Here is an 18,517-nt window from a genome sequence, read left to right as displayed (position 1 = left end):
GTAGGGGAAAGGAAAAAAGGGAAAAGAAAAAATTTGAGAAAAGGAAAAAAATGGAAACAAGGTCTTTGCAAATAGGGAAGGGTCGGGGAGGGGGTGAAAGGAGGGCAAGGGAAGGGGGAAAAAAAATAAGAACCAAGATACTCATGTAATGGTACAAGATCCCAATGATGAATGTAACTGTATTTTATACCTAAAATGTACCAATAAACTTAATGGGAAAAAAAAAGAATCAAGGCACAGGTGGCATTTCAACCAATAAAGCTTATCAGTTAAAAAAAAATACAAGTTACTGGAGCCTCTTCTCCTTCTGGGGAAGGAGCGGTTTGCTAGTGTTGACATCCATGTCCGTGTGAAGGGTGGTGGTCATGTGGCCCAGATTTACCCTGTCAGTCCATCTCCAAAGCCCTGGTGGCCTATTACCAGAAATATGTGGATGAGGCTTCCAAGAAGGAGATCAAAGATATTCTTATCCAGTATGACCAGACCCTGCTGGTAGCTGACCCCAGTCGCTGCAAATCCAAAAAGTTTGGAGACCCTGGTGCCCATGCTCGTTACCAGAAATCCTACCAATAAACTCATCATAAGAATTGGCATTGACCTTTGTAATAAACATGGAATTTTAAGGCTGCAAAAAAAAAATAATCATCAGTTCAATAGGTTACTGACTGTCTGTATGTAATTCTGTCCATCCTGTTTCATCACTGGATTCTCAACATGTAGCATAAGGCTTCTAGCATGTTATAAGGGCTTAACAAATATTTTTGCACAAGTGAATTAAAATTACACACCCAAAAAATAATACTGACCCCATTTAAATATGTGGAGATTTACTTGGGACAAATTTTAAAATATGCAGATTAATCACATGAATACGTGGAGGTCTGTGGGGTAGAACAGTACACGCATATATACACATACAAATTTTTTCAGCTTCATTTTTATTGGTAACATTAATTCAGACATAGCCAATAAGCCTCATTCTAATGGCTTTCTAAGAAAATAAAAAAATGTGTGCTACTCAGCTTTTTGTATCCAGTCCAACTACTACCTAGTCCCTGATATTATATGCATTTCACAAATTTTTGTTGGATTTTTAAAAAGGGGGCAGGAGCAATGTAGTGGTTTATTAAGAAGCCTTGGCCTTTCTTATGTGGAAAAGACAGGGCTTGCTTGTAGGGGAGTTGCATTTATGAGTCATAGGGATCCATTATCCATATCTGCTGAAGGGCTGTCAGATATGAAGTAAATTTAGAGACCTACTTGTCCCTTTAGCTGTTCATCACTGTTGATTGGCTCCAGTGGCAGGCAGCAGTATTTTTAGAGAAGCAAATGATATGGAATTTCTTCATGTACAGAACATTAGCTGATCCCATTACTCAAAGCTACTCAAAAAGTCATAGCTGACACTTGACAGAGCTACAAGGAAAAACAGTAGACCTAAGAAACAAAATATTGAAAACTATGATGAAAATACAGATAGACTAAAGTTACTCATCACCACTACTAATCCAGTTTGGTGCTACTCCAGTTTTCCAGTGGTATGAAAAATATAATTTTCATAGGAATCGATTTTATGCGTATCTCTTTGCCCTATCATAGAGTGAAAAATTGGCTGATTTTTCACATCTTGTACCACCTTCCTTTGAAATATATCTGACATTTATGCTTTGACAATTGGTATATGAAGATGAAACATGAAGGACCTTTTCCTCTGTAAGAGCCAGAGAAATCTTATCCCTTGATTTTCAGATGATAAATGCAGGAAAATAGCAAATAATTTTAATGGCTGTAACCCTGTGAAATAATCAGTAATTTCTAGGGTAAAATCCTTTTAATTTAATACTATGAATTAATGTATTTGGATTGCTTCTGTGTGAGAACTCTACACTCCAGAAATGGACAGACCAACCTTCAGAAGATCAGAAGCCCAAGCCACATGAAATTTTCACTGTCAGTAAGTGGCCAGGTCCTTTTAGCACTCTATCCTTTGACTTAGGGTTTGAAACCCAATGATCCTTCAAATCTGAAGAGAGAGACCTTCAGAATCTTGGAGGCTAACTGGAAACTGACTGGCAGGCCTCAAGTCTCAAGTTAAAAGCTCTATTGCCACATGTGGGTTTGATGACTTCTTTGGCTGAATAAGGTTCTTTCTTTGGTCAACCTACATAATTACGTGGTGTAATCCATTGGTAGTTTTCTAAGTGGTGGAGCAAAAGTGACTGATGAATCAAATAGTACATTGGTTGTCCAGTGGTGACCCCTTCACTTTTTAAAATCAGTGAAGGAAGAGAGTCTTTGTTCCTTATCATGTAGCAAAACTATCAGGATTGATTAAAAAAAAATTAAGAATGTCAATGAGTTCATGTCTATATATTAAAATTTCAGTAACGTGTTTTTTTTTTTTTTGGTACCGGGGATCAAACTCGGGACCTTGTGCTTGTGAGGCAGGTGGCAGCACCACTGAGTTAAATCTCTGGTCCAATAACTTGTTTTTAACAATTGGAGAAGCACAGTCAATAGCATAGTAGACTAATCTATTAATTTAACAATTTTACAGCACTTAATATATAGAAGATGTTATTCTGAATGCTTTATAAATATTAATTCATCTTACCCACATGGCAGTCATATGTAGTTCTGTTATCACCCTCATTTTAAAAATAAACTTGGGCATGGATAGTTGAGTAACCTGCCTGAGATCACACAGCAAGTCATAGTAGTATAAGGTATTGAAGGATCTGCTTCAGAATCCATACTCAAACCACTGTACTGTTCTGCTTCAAATTATACAAGGGAAGGATTTGTAAATTGCATTGGCAAGCAGTGATTATAAAGTCCCTCTGACCTAAAGTATTTTATCTTTTTATATATTGTCTCTCTGCCCACTTCTTTCACTGAGACCATTAAGAGATTTTGTTGAATGCCAAGTGTATTGGGCTTAGAACTGGCTTTGAATTGCGACATTTACTAGGTGTGTGGCTTTGGAATAGTTACCTTTCTGAGTCATTTCCTTCATTTAAATGGGTGTATAGTAAATCCTATTAATATTATGAAAGTCAAAATACTCTGTAAAATGTAAGATGGTGTAGAAATTGGTTAGGCATTATTCAGAAAGACCAGTAGTTCTCCAGTGATGAGAATGCCCATGAAGGCCCTGCCATTTCTCTGCAGTTCCAGCTTTGCCATTATTCTCTACAGCCAGAGGCCACTCCTTCAGACCTGGATCTAACTTGTAGTTAAGCTATGTGCAAAGCCTCTTAGAATGTTTATGCTTTGTTACTTACTATTCATGAAAACAAAAACCTACATATATGATGGTATCATGACATGAACATAATCCCTTTTCACACTAAAATGGAGGAGTGGAGTCTCCATTCTAGGTGATAAATACAGGTTCACCCAAGTATTTTTAAAATGTGTAACTCTCCAAAGAGGGTACCGCTGAGTGGCTTTGCCAGTGACCCCAAGCAGTGTGATACTGAACTGTCAAAACATCAGGCTTAGGTTGAATAATATTCATCTTAGCTTCTGGTTCTGATCTTGTAAGAGCTAACTCATGCACGCACAACATGATAGGCCATGTCACGCCTCACAGCCTTTTTCTGTGCTATCCTTTTATACAGTTTTTTTTATAAGACAGAATGTATTCAAAGCATTCTCCCTCAAAAGGCATTTTACTCTAATGGCTGTGTAGAAATGTTTATTCTCTGCTTCTATGTTTTTAAAAACAAAAGGGTAATCAGAAGCATTTAATTGTCTTAGATGCTCTACAAATAGTAATTAAAAGCTTTTTTTTTAGTTTTCCAAAAGTATAAGCATGTCTGTGAATTAAAAATGTCCCTTTGTCAAGCTTGATTTGCACAGCAAAGGTGATAATGTTGTAGTAGTACCAAAACTGAGTGCTCATTGCCCAAATGCACAGTAAGTCAACCTTATTGAAATGTATGCCTACGTCCCTACTTCTCTGAAATCCTAATCCAAAGCTTAGTGTACTGTTTTTAGGATGTTACCTACCCTGGATTCTTTTTTTATCTTAAATGGCATGCCCTCAGAATGTCTTCATATCTCCCATTCCCAATGTTTGGAGTAACAATACTCAAAGATTGATCACTTTTATTAAATTAGCTTATGTAGTAGGTAGTTCTTTTCTGTCTCCATTTTAAAGAAAGAAAATTAGTCCCCTCAAATTTTTATGCATAAAATTATAGCTAGTTAGCTGAAAAGCTGAAATTAAGTTTCAAGTTCTTGGCCTTCTCTTTTGCATACCAACTCAACACCCTCTCATTTAGGCTCAAAAAAATGTTAAAGTAGAGAAACATCATAGCTCATCCTGCATGAGGTTGAGAAAACTAAAGGCCTCTAGTGTAATTTTACAGCTCAGAAGTCACTTCTCTTGTCCTTGAATCATTTGAGCAGGAGACAAGGAGGTCTGTGACCCTCGGTTCTATTTTGGTCCTGACCAATAACTGGTTGTGTGGCCTTTTGCAAGTCACTTAACTCCTCTGTCACTTTCTGTGAAATGAGAATAGAGGGGCCCTGCTGCTCTGTCTGTCTGTCTCTGATAGGGACTTCATCAGGAAAGGTGAGTGGGGATGTACAGACAGATTGGCCCACTTAAGGCACTCCCCTAGGTCACTACCTTGATGACCAGATATATAAATGAGGCTGAAAGTAGATGAGGACTAATGATTTTCCAACAAGAAGATGTACTAGAAAAACAGTGAAACCTTATCACTTTTTGTCTCCCTGTATTAATGAAGATGTGATGGTCCAGAGGTATGAATTTTTTCTCCCTTACTAGGTTTCTTGAATAAACTTGAGCAGACTAATTTCAAAGTTTGACAAAATAGAAAAATGGCTTGAGTTGGTGAAATCCAATAGACATACTTTCTGAAATTTCTACAATTCTATTTGTAGAAACAGTAGCTGTCAACCAACTGCCTCAGAAGAAGCTGGGGAATTTCTTGTCATTTGGGATAGCAGACATAATTTCTTTTTTTTTTAATTCATTAAGTTTATTGGTGTATTTTATGTATACAATGTGATGATACTCATGATTGGGAATTTGTACATGATATATCTTGGTTATTTTTTCCCCAGTCCCCTGCCTTTCAACCCCTCCACCCCTCCCTATATACAGACATTTTGTTTTTGTTTCTGTTTCTTTCCTCATATTTTTTCCTTTCCCTTCTTTCCTTTCCCCTACCCACTTCCTGTACCTCTTCCCCTTTGGACCTTTTCTTCCTATTTCATTTTATTTGTTATACATTTTGGTCCTCATTTACATTTTCAGTTTCTCACACCAGAGAAGCTGTTTGGTATTTACACACGTATGTCCTATTTATTTCATTTAAGACTGGCCTGAATGTGCATCTGATTAGCTATAAATGTCTCTAGTTTATCATTCTTTATGGCTGAGTAGTACTCCATTTTATTAAAAAACAAAAAAAACCACATCTTTGTTCAGTCACCAGTTGATGGGAAGTTGGGTTGTTTCCAAGTTTTAACTATTACAAACTGTGCTGCTATAAACGTGAGTGTGCATATATCACTGTGGTATAATACTTTTAATTATTTTAGGAAGATACCCAGGAGGGGAATATCTGGGTCAAATGAGACCTCTAATCCTAGTTTTTTGAGGTATTTCTATACTGATTTCCATAGTGGTTGCACCAGTCTGCACTCTCACCAACAATGGAGAAGGGTTCCTTTTCCCCATACCCCCACCAGCATTTGTTATTGGTTGATTTCTTGATAGCAGCCATTCTTTCTGGAGTGAGATGGAATCTCAGCATTGTTTTCATTCAGACCTAATTTCTCATGAAAGCTTCCACCATGGATGACCCTTTCCTAGTGTTTTAAATAAAACCTTAAAGATAAAAATTGTATTACAGCACCAATTAAATTTATGGTTCCCTTTAGCATAGTGTAACCATTGATAATTTATTTCTATCAACTCTTGTGAGAAATGTCTTATTCAGAAATGTCTTTTTGTACTACTTACTAATGCCCACCAATAAATAGTCCCTGAATAGTTAATATAGCCAATAGTGAGACTGTCCCAATACCCTATGTTCCTTCCCCCGAGAGGCAAAAAGAAAACCTTTGCTGGGGTTTTTTCCTGGTTCTTAATGTATTGACAGCCTTTCATTTCAGCTGTTTCTATCATCATTGAACAACAGAAAGTTTACCAAGAAAATGCCAAACTTCAAGCTTACATCATATTATCTGGAGATTCACCTAACCTACACCATCTTTGAACTTAAAATTCCTATAAATATCAAGCATACCGAAAGACCTACCCGGAAGTCCCAGCTTCCACTTAGGGAGCACTCTTTCTCTTCAAAAAAAATCTTTGGATTAGAAAAGCTGTATTCAGCTGTGAAACTCAAAAGCTTTGCTCTTACCTTGGTCTATCTGGGGGGCTCTTGATTTATCCTCCAGCTTGCCCACTCCTCTGAAGCCCTGGCAACCTCTTGATGCTGTGGTTGGTCTGGGCCCTTGATCTCCTAGATTACTACTTGGAAGCAGAAAAGGGCCATAGTGATACCTACAGCCACACTAGAGGTACTGCTGAGCCTCTCACAAATACTTGGTGGGTGCTCTGCCTAAAGCTTGCAGTCCTTGAAGGGCAGAATTGCTGCAGGTGCAGCTCAGATAGTGCTCAGATTGGCCTCTCAAATCAACAGCTTTTAAGCACGTCCATTTGCAGAGGCGCTGAGAGCTTGCAGGTAGGTGTGCAGCCTGCAAATGAGCTCAGTGTCTACAGTCTCTGTAACTTAGACCCCAAGGCATGTTTCTGTTGGGCACAGAAATCCAGCTTACACTCACATCTTGCCTGAGAAGTTTATAAGTCTACACAATTGGACCTTTCAAGTACATGCTATTTTGCAAATTCAGAAATAATAAAATTTCCACCAATATCTAGGCATAGAAAACCAATTTCTCCCTTGATGGGTCCAATTACATGGTTGATATAAAATTTTAAGACCAACCTTAGTGTTTTCTGAGGCTAGTCACTCTGTGGGCTTGTGAATAAATAGCACAAAAAAGATGTTAGAGTATTCATAGATCTGGACTATTTACTTGAAAGAAATTAGGTAAATTTTTCTAATGCCGCACCATGAAGCAGTGTTTTCTATTTTGTAGTACCCTTTTTTCCTCTCTCCCTCCCTTCCTCCCTCCCTCTCTCCCTCCTTCTTGGCTGCTGTCCCATTGCAGTTCCTCCTGTCTTTTATTTCTTCCCTTTCTCTCTCAATAAATATTGTGTGTTAGGTACCACATAATGCTGGGTATATAGTAGCAGACAGAAACAAAAGTGGTTCATGTTCCTCAGGAGCTTATGGTCAAGTACAGGTGCAGACATTAGCCAAAAAATCACAAAAATAAACAAACCACAAATTCTGATTAGTGCAATAGAAAGTTTGCCCAGTGCTAAAAGTCTACTGTCTTTCTCTATGGTCTTTGAATTTTTGTTTCTGGAAGACGGTTCTGCTATGTTCTGCTATCTCTTAATGAAGGATGCCCAGAGCACTTCTTGCAGACACTGTCTTTAGGGAGTTTTGCTCTGAATAAAGAGCCCAGCTGGCTAAGTGCTTTGATGACAAAGAAAGAGTACAGATGGTAATAATACCTTCAACTGAGGAGATCTTCTCAGGGGAAAGCTCTGTAAGACTGAGGAGGGGACTTTATTTTGTTATTTTGTTTGTATTTGTGAGATAATCACTTAGCCTATAATGGTAGTGATAGTGAGTTCATCTTTCATCTTTTTTTTTCTTGAGGTACTGGGATTGAACTCAGGATCTTTACACTGAGCCACACCTTTATTTATTTTTTCAGCCCTTTATTTTTTGTTTTGAGACAGAATCTTGGTAAGTCACTAAGTTGCCTAGACTGGGTTGGGACTTGAAATCCTCCTGCCTCAGCCTCCCAGGCATGTGCTACCATGCCCAGCTTGTGAGTCCATCTTAAAGGGGTCTAGAGTACTTCTGATCCAGGTAAGGTACTTCAAATAATTATAACATCTCTGGCAACTGGCCTTGGTTTCTATCCTGCTTTCTGTTGTGTTTTCAAGAAGCCACTGAGTTAAACAGTCATTTTTTAAAAATACATAACATCATTCAGCATTTGGAAAAGTGCTTTTTGAAAAATAGATCTCTCCTGGGAGGCTTTGACTGTATCCCTGGATCCTTTCTGAATGTGGCATCCAGTCATTCCTAGTGCTGTACAGAACAGCCTTGCTTTACAGCTTTAGGTCCTGCACCAACTCTTTTTTTTTTTTTTTTTTTTTTTTTTTGCAGTACTGATGGCAACCATTAGAATGATAGAAACCACTTATGGTGAACTTAGTAACCAAGGACATCTGCTTAACATAATACAGAGCCAAATTAAGAAGTCTTTCATGATGTTCAGAAATTGTCAAAGTCAAAAAACTTCATGGTAAAGTCACTTGACTCTTTTTGCTGGTTTCTAACCAGCTGTACCCTTTAAACATAACTCTTGAGGGCCTTTGCATTAATTCCAAATGCCTTCAGAAAATCATCCATTCATAGCTAATATCCCAAATACTTCCTAACTTGATACATTATAGGTAGGATTTTGACCCCTCTTTTCCCGTCCTGTTAGATTTGCTGCTTTAAAAAAACTAAGAGAAATGGCCTCTTAAAATCAAGAAGTCATGAAAAATTATCCCATGCACATCTTTAAGGCTTCATCTGTCCACATCAAGATTTATTGGCCAACCTTGTTGGCTAATAATTTTTGCCCTCAAGAAACTTATAATCCTGGACAAAAACATGAGAAGTTATTTCAGAGTTTGAAATTGCTGCTATGGAGGGCAGTGGCTGATCTGCAGGCCTATGTCAGGTACCTGTCCAGGGACGATGGCCAGAAGAGAAGCTTCCAAAAGGAAGGAGAGTATCTGTCCTAAGATGTAGTGTTACAACACACTGATCTAGACTGATGGTATCCATGAACAGTATATAAGTGTAACGTCTGGCACCAAAATTTACAGACCTGGATATCAATTCCTATCTTAGTCTGTTTTCTGCTAATATAACAATACCATCCATAGGTAATTTATAAACAAGGGAGATTTAACTGGCAGTTCTGCAGACTGGGAAGTGTAAGAGAATGATGCTAGCATCTGAAGAGGGCCTTTATGCTATATCATAACATGGAGGAAGGTAGTTTCATCGCCTGCTGCACAAGAGCAAGGACCCAAGTTCGCTCCCTGGTACCAAAAAAAAAAAAAATTAAAAATAACATGGAGGAAGGGAGAAAAACTACAAACTAGGTTTATTTTTTATCAGAAGTCCACCCCTTAGATAACCCATTCCTGCACTAATGGCTTTAATTCTATCATGTGGGCACCCCCATGTCTGTTAACCTCTGGAAGATTCAACTCTCAACACTCTGGCACTGGAGGTTGTCAATATGAATTTTAGAGGGAACACTCACGGTATAGCAGTCTCCATAAAGTGACAGAAAAAGAAAAAGAACAATAAAGGCAGATATACTTTACATCTGATTTCCAAGTTTGTGCTAGTCCCTCCATCTCTCAACTCTCCAGTTGCAGGTCCATGGGGTAAAAGTCATAGATGTGAAGAGAGGAGGTGTTTTCAACAACCAGGAAGATTTGTGGTCTCTGAAGTGTCCTTGGAGACCTGTTCAGGTACATGAAATAGGCAGCTTCTTTGTCCACAAACCAGTCTTTTGTGAATCATGCTTTCTAGGTTTAAACCTTTTCTGATTATCCCTTAATAGTTACCATTTTTACACCATTCCATTGTTTCCTTTAGCCACTATAAAATCACTTGCACATCAGACATGAAAAAGGTGTTAAAAAGTCATGGGCCCAAGAAAACACAGGCCAAGCCTGGTGCTATACACAATATTGTATGGAGAGTCCGGTTCTGAGACAGAGTTCTGGTAGGTGTTGCAGGATTCATGTTGGGTAATAATACTCTGTGATGTAAGGTCTCTGGGCTAAACACCATGTTGGGGCAGTTCCTTAAGAGTATGAGGTAGGGCTGGGGATTTAGCTCAGTGTTTCTGCTGCCTGCCTTGCAAGTTCAAGGTCCCGAGTTCGATCCCCAGTACCAAAAAAATAAAATAAAATAAGGCCGGGTATTTAGCTCAGTGGTTCCGCCGCCTGCTGCGCAAGCACAAGGTCCCAAGTTCAATCCCCAGTACCAAAAAAAAAAAAAAGAGTGTGAGGTACTTTCTCTTCATAGAAAAGAGCATCCTTCTGTACAGCCTTTTCCAATGATGATAAGTGTACCCATAGCTCACAGTCTAGCGGAGTATTCCAAGTAAGTTGAAAGACAAGGAGAATCTCGCAAAGCTCATATATACAGATGTGTGAAGACCTGTGTCTTATCCTCTGTCTTTTCTCTCATTTCTCTCTCAATGAAAAGATTAGAGATTTGTGTGTGTACACATGCATACACTTAATGTAATACACAGATTCTTAATCACTTTTAGAATGAGATTAGAATGATGACTTGTGAAACAAGATTATTTTCAACTATTTTTGTACCTATTTGAGAAAAGGACAGTATCACTTAACTTCTCTATTTCTGATAAAGATGGAAATTGGGTTGGGATGAAAATAAATTTTCAGTTGAAAATAAATTGCAATACAATGTACATGTAATTCAATTTATATTTTTCTTATCTAAAATACAAACAGCTTCAGCATTTTTAAATGTAATGTTAAATGTCAGTGTTTAAAAATTTCCAAAAACTATGATCCTTTGTGTCAGGTGAATTGGCAGTTTGATAAAGCATTGCCGTTTTATTTATTCACTCATCTCTCCCACATGTTTCTGTTGAATGCCTTCTATGTGCCAGACACTATGTTCTGGGTACACAGTGATACATTCAACATCAATGATTATTAATCTTGTGGGACTTACAGTTTGTCATGAGAAATTTCAAAAGATGCTCAAGAAATTAAAATCTCTTTCATATGTATTCATAAATTCTAATAATTACTTTTTAGAGCTGTGAACACCATATTTCATTCTGATTCATACATGCTCATTTTTTTAAAATGTGAGGTCATTTCTTGCAGACCAGGATGAAGGGCAAAAATCACTGACTAAAATAATTTTTCTTGGAACAACAGGTAAACCCCAAATAGGCATAAAGCTGAAATTTCCTCCCTTATTGTGTGACATTGTTTTACTATGTAGTTACTTCAATCTACATGATTTCTTTTCTAATGGGAACCACTTAACTGGACCATTAGGTTTGATGGTTTCAGGTTCAACAGACTCCTTTTGAAATTGACCCGATCAGTGGTGGAAATGGCCAAGAACTTAGACAAATGGACCATGAGGACCTCTAGGCCCCAGCTGAGAACAGATCATTAACCAGCAGGTGCTGTACAAACCGAGCTCCTGGGCAGTCATACACCTTGGGCTCAGGGAGGAAAAGAATGGTCATTTCTCTTCTTGGCTGTGAAATTAATTTGCTCAGACATAAATCTAAACTTTTGTGAGCCGGGAATCAGGATTATACAGTGACCTTTGCTGTGGCCAAAGGAGGGAAAAAGCTCTGGAGTATGATACATTGATGAAGAGAACAGGTTTAGGATGGGTAATTTGTTAAAAAAAAAAAATGAGTTTCACACAAGCAACCAAATGGTTCAGAGAGGATAACTCAACCTTCACAACTAAAGTTTGAAAATAATACTCCTTGAGGGATTAAGTCCCTCCATTCACTCCACCCCCCTTTTTTTTTGGTACCAGGGATCGAACTCTGGTCCTTGTGCTTATGGGGCAGGTGGCGGAACCACCGAGCTAAATCCCCTGCCCTTCACTCCCCTTTTTAATAAGCCAGTGGTCTGTTATCTAGTACCGTGTTTTCTTCATTTTAAGTTACTTCAAAATGGCACAGTGGTCCTTTGTTGATGCTGTTAAAACAGCATTTTGTCACACTGCCTGTCACCTCTCAGTTTTGTTGCCCAACTCTTTTGTTACTACAGCCCTAAATCCCTGCTGCCCCCATTAAAGTGTCTACTTGTCTTCTAAAACTCATTTATGCTGTTTGTTTTTGATGTCTTCTTTGGCAACTCAATTTATATGTCTACCATTTTTCAAGCAGAATAATATTCTGCACTTCTCTAAATTTCCTGTTTTTAAAATCGTAGCCTTTGGGTGTGTGTGGCTTCTACCAGTATAAATCATTCATCTCCCTCCTTTGTCAACACACACTTAAAATTTTCAGTATATTTCTGCAAATTTTCTTTCCATCACTCAGAAAAAGATTTTTCTATCCATTTGACATAAAATATTAAATCCTACAATTATGGTGGCTTGAGCTGTATAATACAACTTTGAGTAACCAAATTTTCTGCCTAGAGAACAGTGACCATTTAAGGACATTTCATTTATGATGACTGATATTACAACAAGAGAATATCTGTGCCTCTCCTAAGTTTCCAATTCTCTGTTTTTTCAGATTTCCATCATCTTTCAGTATTTTTTACTTACCAACCAAGAAATTCTAAATGATTTTAAAGCCATGTATTACCTTTCTATCTAGTAAACATTTCTTGCTTTTTCTACTCTTCTGTTTCTAGAAGTCAGAAATGGAGCAATATGTCTACATGAATACAATCCTTGCAAAGTAGATTATAACGTTGGGAAAACTGGAAAGAGAAGACTTTGACATACCTCAAAAAATTTCCAAAATAGCAGTATACTATAAGTATGTATACATACATGTGTACACATTTACAGTTGTATCAGAATAAGAAGGATCATCTTTCCAACACTTTTCTAAAAGGCAAGCATTGTTGATGTGTGTTAAAAATACCTTTCTCTTGGTTAACTCTGGTTGTAACTAATTAATATTATTCACAGAGTTATGTCCAAATCAATGGCATTAATACTCAAAATGTATGTATTAGTAAGAGAATAGAATGAAACAGTTATATTTGTGGATGCCAAGCAAATCTTTGAGCTTTGATAAATGTTATGATGTACACATTATTAACAGTTAGAATTTTATATTTCCCATTGCTGTGTAATAGTGTGAACATTTATCTTCACATTTTATTACATACTCCAAGGAATGTGCTTGCTCTTTAATCGTTTGTGGTCATTCATACTTTCAGGCTTTCATTCACTGTGGCATTTTCTTTGTGCCAGGTTTGTTATAACTCAATATTTTCCCAATGGTAAACCATTAGAAATACAAAATTGTCTCATGAGATTGCTGAGGAAGTAGAAGCTGGTATCTACTATGTTTACACATATTATTCCTCTTCTGGCCCAGTGTAGAAGACTCATTTTCTTACTTTTATGTCCCGTAGTACTTTGTTTTTCTTTTAAAGCATTTATCACCCTCTATAGTGTATAAAAAGCATTGATAAATGAAGAGTGTGTATGTATAATATATATTTATGTTAAGGTCTTTTTTTTGGCAGTAGTAGAGATTGAAACTAGGACCTCATCCATGCTAGACAAATGTTCTATGTTGTGCATATTTCTAACTAGATTACATTTTTTTGAGAAGACAGTCATTTAAATCTTTATCTCCTACAATACCCCAGCAAAATCTCTTTAAAAATAGTATATGCTGGCTGGGCATGGTGGCATATGCCTGTAGTTCCAAGACTGAGGCAGGATGGTATAAGTTGGAGTCTGGCCTGGGCAACTTAGCAAGGAGAACTTGTCTCAAAGTAAAAAATTTTAAATGGCTGGTGGTATACTTTTTTGTAAAGGCCCTGAGTTTAAATTTTTTTAAAAAGTAGATGCCAAACCAGTAATTGTTGGATGAATGAATGTTACTGAAACCTAATTTGTTACTAATCTATATGTCAGAGCTCTTTTTGGCTCTACCTTTTCACTAGTTTACACAACTAGATATAGAAAAACTAAAACATCCAATGTTAGATATATGAAAAACTCCTGGAATTGTTTTTAGTGCATTTGCTTATTAAGAAAGAGAAATTCAATGAAATGTCCAAGATGAACTCATCAATTTGTTACATAGAAGTTGTGATTTTTTTTACCAAAAAATATTGTAGAATGACTTGAACCGTATTCTGCAATTTCACTGAAAATGCTTCATGGTATACAGCTCAAAAGTCTGAATGTTTGACTTCATCAAAAACTTGGCAGTATAGTAATTGAGTTGGGGATAGTACTGATGGGATGCCTTAGAAGCAAAACAAGGAGATAGTTTCAGAGATCACAGTGCCCTCCAATATGTCATCAAGTAAGCTCTCTTACAATGTTTCATATAAGATACTGTGTAGTGAGAAGCACAAGGACCTCTGGGACTCATTATGGGCATTGTGTACGTAGTCACTAGAGAAAAAGTGCCGTGACATTTTTGTAGGTCTTTGATGCCAAATTTTGTGCTCCAGGATTTATCATTCTTGTTGAGAAAAGCTTCAGGTTAGCTGCTGTGGTTACCCTGGACTTTATAAACCAGTTCTGAAAGCTAACTTTGACCCCAGTCTTCTTAAGCAATTTATGATGTCCAAAGATACTGAATAACAACTACCACAGATTTTGTAGCAAAGAATCTTTTCCCGTTTGTCAATCACAGGCTATATCCTCTGGTATAGTCTATATATTATGTAACTAAGGCCCCACAAAACACAAAGCAAGGTGATATATTTTCAGCTGTGTTGTGGTAGCAGCCTTAGGCAAGTGTCATGACTGGGAAACACTTTGCAGGATATACTTTGCAGCCAGTGGCAGCTCAGTAATAAGTTAGCTCTGATGATTTTATTCAAGGAAAGAGAGGGTTCCATGGTGAAAAGTCATTAAAAGGTTGGCTTTGGGATTGAGTTTTGCAGTTGCTTAGACGTAAAAGCTAACACTTCTTAATCAATGAAAGAATTGGGTTTCTATTAATTCATAGAGGAAACTCATAGCATATTTTGAGTAGATACTGAGTTTTAAGTCTTGCATTTAAGGGTAAAACTCCAGCATTATAAAGAATGGAGGACTTGTGATTATTCAAACATTTTTGAACAGAAGGTATAGTTTATATCTGTGTATATATGCATGTTCAATATAGCTGTCCTAAGGGGACCTAGCCATATCATCAGGTTCCTTACTTTATTCCCCTTGCTTTGTTTTTAAGAATTTCACTGTCAGTTAAACATGTCACCAGTAAATGGTCAAGAACAAGGAAGAGAAGACAAAATTCACCAGTGTTACTTCTTGCCAAAGGTTTACTTCTTGCAAAAGATCTAATATTTCAAATGAGCTTGTGATCTGTTTTCATTATTGTTACCTCCTTTCTCCATTTGTACCTATTTTTACAAGTTGATTCTAGTTTTAGGAGGTCAAAAGCCTGTATACAAGAGAGTAGACTATCAAGGGAAGGAAATATAGACATACTTTTATCACTGTGAAGGCTAAATCAGCCTAAGAGCACAGCTAAGGAATGAAAATAAACCACCTTCACAAGTTCACAGATGTGAGCAATAAAGGTAGAGCCCTAGAAATTAACATGATCCTGAATACTCTAAGGACTGTGTATTAAACAGTGACAGGGCCCAATGAAATTGTCTTTGTGTTATAAATTTTCAATTGTAGAAAGTTACAGCTCATTCAAGACCTAATATCCATAATGCAGTCTGACAGCAGCAAAATCACTCCACCAGCAGACTTAAATGAAAAGCAGTGCTAAATGCCTGCCTAGGAGAAAAAATGACACAGTGTTATCTAATCACACATCCAAAGGGTGTCATAGGAAACAGAAGAACAGGGCCACCAAATGGACCCTTGGGCCTTTTTAACTATGCATCCCAAATACTGACCATTTGTACAGTAAAATTGTCTTTGTTCAGATGCCAGTAGAATTTCTCAGCATCAAAACAGGTTAAGACTGGGAATAATCTATGAGGCAATACTGATGATTATTTGTATCAGAAGATATAGTACTATGAAAGACAGAGGCAGAAAATTTGGGTCAGTTGTGAGTGATGAAATACCATTAATGGTGCTGTTAAATTGAAAAGAATGAAACTGTAAAGACCTTCAGGAAGACATTTGGGCTTCAGGTGTATTCCACTCTGGAATTCTAGCAATCTTCCATCATAAAATGGGAAAGCAGGAAAGGTAAACATGTAGTAAAGAAATTAAGCACATCTAATTTCTTCTGAAGAGTTCTCTCAGTACAAAAGGAACAATTAAAAAGAGAAGGGCGAGGTAAATTAATGGGATTTTAGAACTTTATATTCCCAAATGTAAAAAACCTGGATTCCTTACCTTAGATAAGAATTTTTTAAATAATTAGAATCTTGAATGATAGAGTTACTAAGTGACCCACCCCCCCAGTTAAAATACTGATCTTTGGACCCAAAAGGTTATGCTTTGGGGCAGAGAAGAATGATAAAAACACAAGGTTCTTCACATTTCACAGTTTAAAGGGCTGTGCAATGATACCGAAATGTGTGGTGATACTAACACTTGATCTTAGCCAAAAGGCCAAGAAATGATGGTGGTGATACTAACAGTTATGATAATTTGTGAAGGGGAAGACTTGTTACATAGATGTACAAAAATGTAAATATGCTAATGTATGAACAAAAGCACAAACATAAACAAAAGGAAAATAATGTGTATTAGGCCTGTCTGATATATTTATATCATCAAATTTATTCCTCACTATAATCCAGTGAATATCATTAATGCTGCTTTGTAGAGGAAATCTGAGTCTCAAAGGAATGGAAAAACTTCCTACTGGGACTGTCCCCAACCCTGCACACCTGTAGTCTTGCCCTACTTTCTAATCTTGACTCACTCAGTCCCTTTCCCTAAAGCTTTAGTGAAAGATACAGCACCCTCACAGAAGAAGAGGACAGTTCTTTAGGATTGAACCTGCAGAGGACTTTGAAATCTTTAAACAGTGCCCCTTCTCTACTCAAGGGGTATTGAACAAAGGCAGAAAAACATCAGTATTTGTTCAGTAATTTTTGTTGTATTTTCACATTTGCCTTCTGTCACAAGTTATTATTTTGGGTTAGAATTTCCTATACAGTATTTTCATAAACTATAAATGGTTACCATTGAGATATTTGCATATATTTTACTAAGGATATCATTAACACTTCTTTAAAGACAAATGGGTACACTTGTAGTCCCCTCCCTTTGGCCTAGATTGACTCTCTACACCCCAGGTTTGTGGCAGTAAACTGAGCATTCCAACTCAACAGAGAAGAGGTGCACCACTGCAAGGAAAGCTTTTGCCCTCTAGCTGTCCTGTGAGTTTCAAGTTCCTGTTCGGAGATCTGTGTTTGGATTCCATCATTCTTCCCCTTCATGGTATTAAGGTGCGGTAGATTTGCTGTTGGGCACTTCAAAGGCTTTAACAATGAAAAGGCAGACCACCAAGTTGTTGGCTCAGAAAATGCATCCCACTGGGAATTTCAAATCTCCACAAGGAAGGCTTTAAATGTAACTAGATCTTGACTAATCAAAGTTGTACACCTTTGGGTTGGTTAGACATTATTATTATATTCTCCTTTTTCCTTCCAGTGCTTAAGTTCTGTGTTCCATTGTAGACCTGGTGCATGAAGACCCATTACCCTTCACTAACCACCTTCTCTTATCACCTTCTCTACACCCAGAGGAGTATGCCTGCTATCTTATGGACTGTCAATAAATGCCGGCTGAATGACTGAATGAATGCTTATTTGCAAAGAGTAAGTAGTGCTTCTGTTGATGCTGGAATGTGAAAGGCACGGCAGTAGGAGAGAATAAAGTAGGAGAGTATAAAGGGAACCTACCCTTCCTCAGCCTCTGCAGAGTCCATCCTGGCTGGAGGAGGCACAAGACCTGATAAGTCTCTATAATTTAAATTAAAATGGTTTCTATTTAAATAATTGAAATAGCTGTGGCCACTGGCTTGCAAGAATATCATCCAGCCACAGTGCCTCACGTCGATGCTGTTTGAAATCTTAGGTCTTCATGTGCACCTAAAATGCCAAATTCTGCAGCTTCACAGAATCCTTAAAGGTTAGTCTTGTAGGTAGCTGTTTACATTGATGCTTTCAGAGGCTGAGGGATGCCACAAGGGAGAAGATGAATCTTTGATCCCAGCTCCCTGCACTTCTTATCCCAAGATGTCACTGGATCCAACACTGACCAGTTCTAGCATAATGCATTGTGATACTATGTTATGGCCTCTCCATTTTAAGTTATGCACATAGTAACTTAAAAACTGCCTCAGATTTCTCTAAATAGCACATTAATATCTCAGTATTTGTTTTAAAATAATTTATATTTGACCTGTATATTAATCTGCACACCTCTTTTTAGCAATTCCTTCCTTTCTTAACATGTCTCTCTTTCACATATGACATGAAATAGTGGTGGTCAGAGGCCCAGACCAGGTGCATGGCTTGTGCATTATGGTTCTTTCCATTTGCTGAAGAAACAAACTCATTTATGATAAATACATTTCTTCTGACTTGACTCTGTTTTAGTTTAAGACCCAGAAAATAGATTTTCTAAAATTAAAATAATTTTATCAATGCTCC

The 18,517-nt window shown here is 37.4% G+C and overlaps 2 protein-coding genes and 1 pseudogene across 35 annotated transcripts in view; 2 read left to right on the top strand and 1 right to left on the bottom strand.

The window, feature by feature from the left end:
- Celf2 (CUGBP Elav-like family member 2) overlaps nt 1-18,517 on the top strand; it is an 830,356-nt gene that overhangs the window by 616,545 nt on the left and 195,294 nt on the right. The window lies entirely within an intron of this gene.
- LOC147826325 (small ribosomal subunit protein uS9-like) overlaps nt 1-18,517 on the top strand; it is a 54,032-nt gene that overhangs the window by 13,370 nt on the left and 22,145 nt on the right. Inside the window, exon 2 of the mRNA XM_087181300.1 lies at nt 270-18,517. This exon is cut by the window's right edge and continues 22,145 nt beyond it. Within this exon, the coding sequence (XP_087037426.1) occupies nt 270-496 (227 nt within the window). The 3' untranslated portion in view covers nt 497-18,517. The remainder of the gene's footprint in view (nt 1-269) is intronic.
- Nucleotides 16,319-16,475, bottom strand: LOC147826326 (U2 spliceosomal RNA; annotated as a pseudogene).

This window comes from Heterocephalus glaber, unplaced genomic scaffold (genome assembly GCF_053883595.1).
Source record: "Heterocephalus glaber isolate CG9 unplaced genomic scaffold, H.glaber_assembly_v1.0 deba00001472, whole genome shotgun sequence".
Taxonomy (NCBI): domain Eukaryota; kingdom Metazoa; phylum Chordata; class Mammalia; order Rodentia; family Bathyergidae; genus Heterocephalus; species Heterocephalus glaber.
This window is presented reverse-complemented; position numbering and strand designations above follow the sequence as displayed.